This window comes from Styela clava, chromosome 4 (genome assembly GCF_964204865.1).
Source record: "Styela clava chromosome 4, kaStyClav1.hap1.2, whole genome shotgun sequence".
Taxonomy (NCBI): Eukaryota; Metazoa; Chordata; class Ascidiacea; order Stolidobranchia; family Styelidae; genus Styela; species Styela clava.
In genome coordinates, this window is record NC_135253.1 from 14,542,958 (window position 1) to 14,548,043 (window position 5,086).

General features: G+C 34.9%; 1 protein-coding gene across 1 annotated transcript; it reads left to right on the forward strand.

Annotated features, from left to right (window-relative positions):
* The first annotated feature begins 157 nt into the window (after positions 1-157).
* On the forward strand, positions 158-3,633 carry LOC120326241 (uncharacterized). The gene is made up of 4 exons (XM_039392499.2): positions 158-209; positions 2,010-2,105; positions 2,381-2,536; positions 2,985-3,633. The coding sequence occupies exons 1-4, from the start codon at positions 173-175 to the stop codon at positions 3,167-3,169; spliced, it is 474 nt and encodes a 157-aa protein (XP_039248433.2). The 5' UTR covers positions 158-172; the 3' UTR covers positions 3,170-3,633.
* Positions 3,634-5,086: the final 1,453 nt, after the last annotated feature.

Here is a 5,086-nt window from a genome sequence, read left to right on the forward strand (position 1 = left end):
CTAGCAGTGTGGTCACATTCTTCTACGTATATACATATATATTACATTTTATAGTATGTATATATGATTTATCTTACATATTATATTTTCTATACATCCATGTGGCGATGTTCGCGATAGTTCTATGTGTCCACTTTCGGCGCTGTTGTGCGATTAGTTAGCGTACCATTTGATGCTGGGAGCTATCATCTACATTCTACGTCACACAGGTATTTCTGCTTACTAAATAAGAGACAAAAAACTTTACAAGATAAAGAAAAAAGCTATTAAGTACCACCTGTAGTCCACTTCTTCTGTTGTTATTCGCTTACAAACTAACCTGCGAATGAAGTCCGCTTTTGTAGACGGCGCTCTGAGGGTTAGATGGGTAATCAGATGTTTTGCGCCGTTAGGATGCCGTTGTTGTTGCCTGGGAAATCTTATACAGCTTATATCAAGCCTAGTAAATGCTTTTGAAAGTCAATTTAAATCTTGATCAGTTTAACTCAATTAGAGTCGATTTATTTTGCGTCTTTCAAACATCGGCGAGAGAGTAAATCAATTATGACGATATTTTTGGACCGGTAGTAAGGTTGAGGTTTTTGAAAGCTCCTATATGAGGTGATATTTTTGAAAGCGTCTATATGAGTTGATATTTTTCCTCTCAGATAATTTTTTTTGTGAAATCAAATGAGGGTGGATCGTGAGAACATAAAAAAATGAATATATTGTGCTCACATCTAAAATACATGTCCTAACTGAGAGAACGGGATACAGTAGACAGATGCCATTATTCGGACTGAATACTGTTTGAGGCTTGGATGCTGAAGCAGACAAAAATAACGTGACCTTTGCAACATCTTGGTGATGGATTAAAAATGAGAGCCATATGAAGAATTCTGACATTCTTTTTATTCCGCGGTACTAGTTCGGAATCGTTTTATGCAGTAGAAAATATGGAAATAAAACCGCTATAAGCACCAGTGAAGGTCACCGACAAGACAGGAACTTTTTAAGCATAATGATTTCTGATACCTGAAGAGTCCGCTCAAAGGCGATTTACTGAATGCTGTGCCGAATTATATACTGTATTATATAAATCAACTATGTATTTTAACTGGGCGACTGTGTCTTCCACCTGCAACCAGGTACTCACAGCACTATATAGTGTTGTAAAAAACTACCAAAAATAATATTAAATTATGCGATTATTATTAATAATTGTGATATTCAGCTAGTGTAGACTCATATTATTGCATCACTGAACATGTGTTCATATTGCGTGAGCGTGATTTGACTTAAACTGTTCAGATTGATAATGAAATCAGAAAGACGCAGTGTAGACTAATAAAAACGGATGTAGACGTCCGAGCTGTGAATATGCTATTGAGCTTGCTGCAGCGACAGAAATGTGGGCGATAAAAATCGAATCCTTGATGATCGTTTAACATTATTTGGTACTAGGGCCTACAAATTATACGAAGTGAATGCTAAAATAATTTTTGAAAGGAATTTAATAAAATGTTTGACCAAAGGCAGTATTATAGGTTCCATGCGAGTTTATGAGTGTGGTATTTGTTACCAGGCGTAGATCAGTAATGCAGAGATACAAGAACATTTTCCGTACGCCGGTACGTGATAAATGAAAAAACTAAAGGGTATTCAATCTTGTTCGACATAATTCTTCTCAAAATAAACCTCCAATTTTCCCAAAATACACCTCCATTAATACCATCTATTTGATGTCTATTTTAGCAATACGCATGTGCGTGCTCTCCTTAAATTATTCTACTCATACCTGCGATATTGCTGTCGTTTTTCAGATGAATTTTAAACAAAGTTAAAATAAATTCACATGTTAGTGGGAAGTACGTACACCCTTTCTGTGACCCTAAAATAGTCTTTATTTAGTCTGTAATTTGTTTGTTCATTTCAGTTTATTCATTGTTTGTTTGATTTTTTAAATTGAGTTGTTAATCAACAGTTTTTGTCAAGTTTAAAAATATACTAAGATATATATTATAATTTAGATTATATTAAAATATTCTATTATCACAATCCGGACTTGTTGAAAGGCCGTTGCCAGCCAACTCTAAATTACCACTTGGTGGAGATGGAGTTCTACAGTAAGTATAAGTTTAACATAAGCAACCATCAACCTTCTATAAAGTCCAATCATAAAGTTGCAAATTTTCAGATTATGTGTAAAACGGGACGTTGTTTTCTTAGTGATCTTTTCACCTTATCGACAATCTATCCAATTTGAGCTATCCATCAAGTTGAACAGATCTAGTCTTGTGCAACTACCACCAATATCTACATGATTTTTTCACTCATGAAAACAGATTAAGGAGATGGGAACCCATGGAAATAACCTAAAAATATATCTTTTTATCTATAGTGGAAAACAAAAATTCTGTCCGAGTGAAGATGCCGGAAGACGAAGTAAAAGTTATAAAAATATTAGGAAGAAACAATCTTCCCGATCGATTATTCGCACTGTACCTGATATGCCCGGAAAATGATGGGGATCAGTGGAATCAGCGTAAAACCAAAGGTAGGCTTGACTATACGATTGAATTCTTTTTTGCCGTTGCGAGATTGCCTTGTTATATTTCACGATTACAACAGTTTGAATTGTTTGCGATTTCGGTAGTAAAGCTCATTCGATTATTGCATTTGTGCACTACCGTTATATTTTACGTTTGCCTCAGCTTATTGTGAAATTTGCATTGTTTTCTTGCTATAATGGTCTCACATATGGTCGGCAGTAGCAGTCTGAGGCGTTAAAGACAGCAAATCATATGTATATTGAAAGTATTTCACAAGTGTTTGTGATTTTTTGTTTTTACCACAAGCTATAATGAGCTGTTATCTGTACTATAAAACAAAGAGTACGTTCTGATTGGGGTCAACTAGATTTGGACTTTCATTTATTTGTTTGTGCGTATCACTCCTGCCCAGTTTTCTGTGAATTTATTCAATTTTCCATTCTTTGGTTTCAGCTATCACTTCTAAAGACTGGGATCTTAATAAACTGACACCGGAAGAAAAAGAACAGCGAGCAAGTTACAGGGTACAATTCAAGTGTGGCGAGACTGAAGCTGATGCTACAAATGACAAAGTGAAAGGTTTCATTGTAGACACTGATCATGAGGATATGATGTACTTCGTGATCTCGCGAAAATAAAGACCCTTGTTGATCAACCCATTATGCTTGTATTTCATATATAATTGTGTTAAAAACTTAGTCTTCACTTATATCTGATTCAGACCAATGATATCGCCACTGTCCAGTAAGTGACCTTACATGGTGTCATACTGACTTCATGGCATCAAAACGTACAGTACTGCAAACTGTATTATATTTTATTTGATTATGTTACTATTGATACTTTTTAATATTAATACGAAACCATGATGATTCTGTCTTTATAAATTGAAAAGTATTTGTATTGTTCACAATTTAAATTTACTTCCCAATATTTCCACCATGCGTGTTCTATATTTACTGTCTTGCCTTTCACAAGACGGAACTTTCGGCGGTGTTTTTGTGAGAGCGATTCGGCCTGACAATATTAGTACGGTCTTTTATCTTGTGTGCATTCAACCATGAAGTAGCTGATAGTTATCACAATACAATTTCGTTTTAAAGTCGTGTGAATGTATTTGCGTTTTGAATTTGGGTAATATTATCGATAGAGAGATGTATGTGCGCAGCTTTCGTTTTGATCTTGAACTTTTTGAGATGTTTGCTGACAGTGCTTATTCTAGGCTGCTGAAATTATGTCACTATCTGCCTAAAATGTACCAGTTGTCAGGACAATTCCCCTGGGAACTCATTTGATAAATTGAAGTCGTGAATTATGGATTGAGCGGGAACATGCGAAATGTATGCGTATCAGGAAGAAAGCGTTGTTGCCAAAGTTCCATTCGTCACTGAATCTGCCTTAATTCCTCTATTTCTAATGCAGGTGTATTGATATGACCAGTTATAGGGTAGTTATTCATTTTTACATTTGAATTTGGTCATAGAAGTTAATTAGTGCTAGCCATTTTATTATTGAGTGAGTTTCCAAACATAGGATGTTGTTTAGACCTATGTATATAGCCAGTTTGAATAAATCACCCGTTTGAAATTCTACCTGAAGTGCATATGTATGTTACAATATTGTAAGTAGGATCTCCTATTGAAGTACGTACATTATTGCGTTTGCTCAAATCAAAGTCAGCGGGAACTCATCCTCATGCACACTGGAGTTTTAGGGATATTGTCATCGCGTTCTTTTTTATCGAGTATTTGTACCCGAATGTCAATCGTCAATGTTATTTATACTGAACCTACAAATGATGACTTTTCGGGGTCAAACAATGGTATTGCTAAATTTAGGCTTAAGAATGTTTCAATTTTTTTTATTCTCGATTATATTCCTACATACTCAACCTGCGGATACACAAATAGGAAACAGGCAAAATTTGAAGCGTCAATTATTTTCACCTATAAAACTGAAAGTTTTCTCTCGTAATTATGTCTCAATTTATGAAACCTAGATAAATGAGAACCAGCATAAATTATGTTGAGTTATATTTGGAGGGTGACTACTAACTAGTATAAAGCTTACTACACAGTGAAAATGACATTCATTCTTGGTAAATGCTACATATGGGAGATAAACAATTTAAAATTAATATTGTCGCTAACGCAGGTACAAATGTGGCAATCAGGAAGTGAAAATACCGAATCACGACGTCAATATGGCGGACATCATTTATCTGGTCCAGGACATGCGTTTAAAAGCATTTCAAATGCAGATTTCAATTTATCATTTTGTTTGCATCTATATATATTCAGTCTAGACAACACTATAAATTGCTGCGATGTTTATTGATTTTGAAAATCCCAACAGAAATACTGCAGTAGTATGGGCTGTTGTCTTTTTATGTAACAAGTAATTGAGTTTTGGTACGCTCCACTCATATTATATCGCATGTTTTTATTAGGTCTACTCTGGGAATGATATAAATGAATCTGGAACAAAAAAGAGTTTGGGTCAAGTGTGTGCCACCGTTAAAATATAAACAACAGTAGTTACAGAATGCTGTAAAA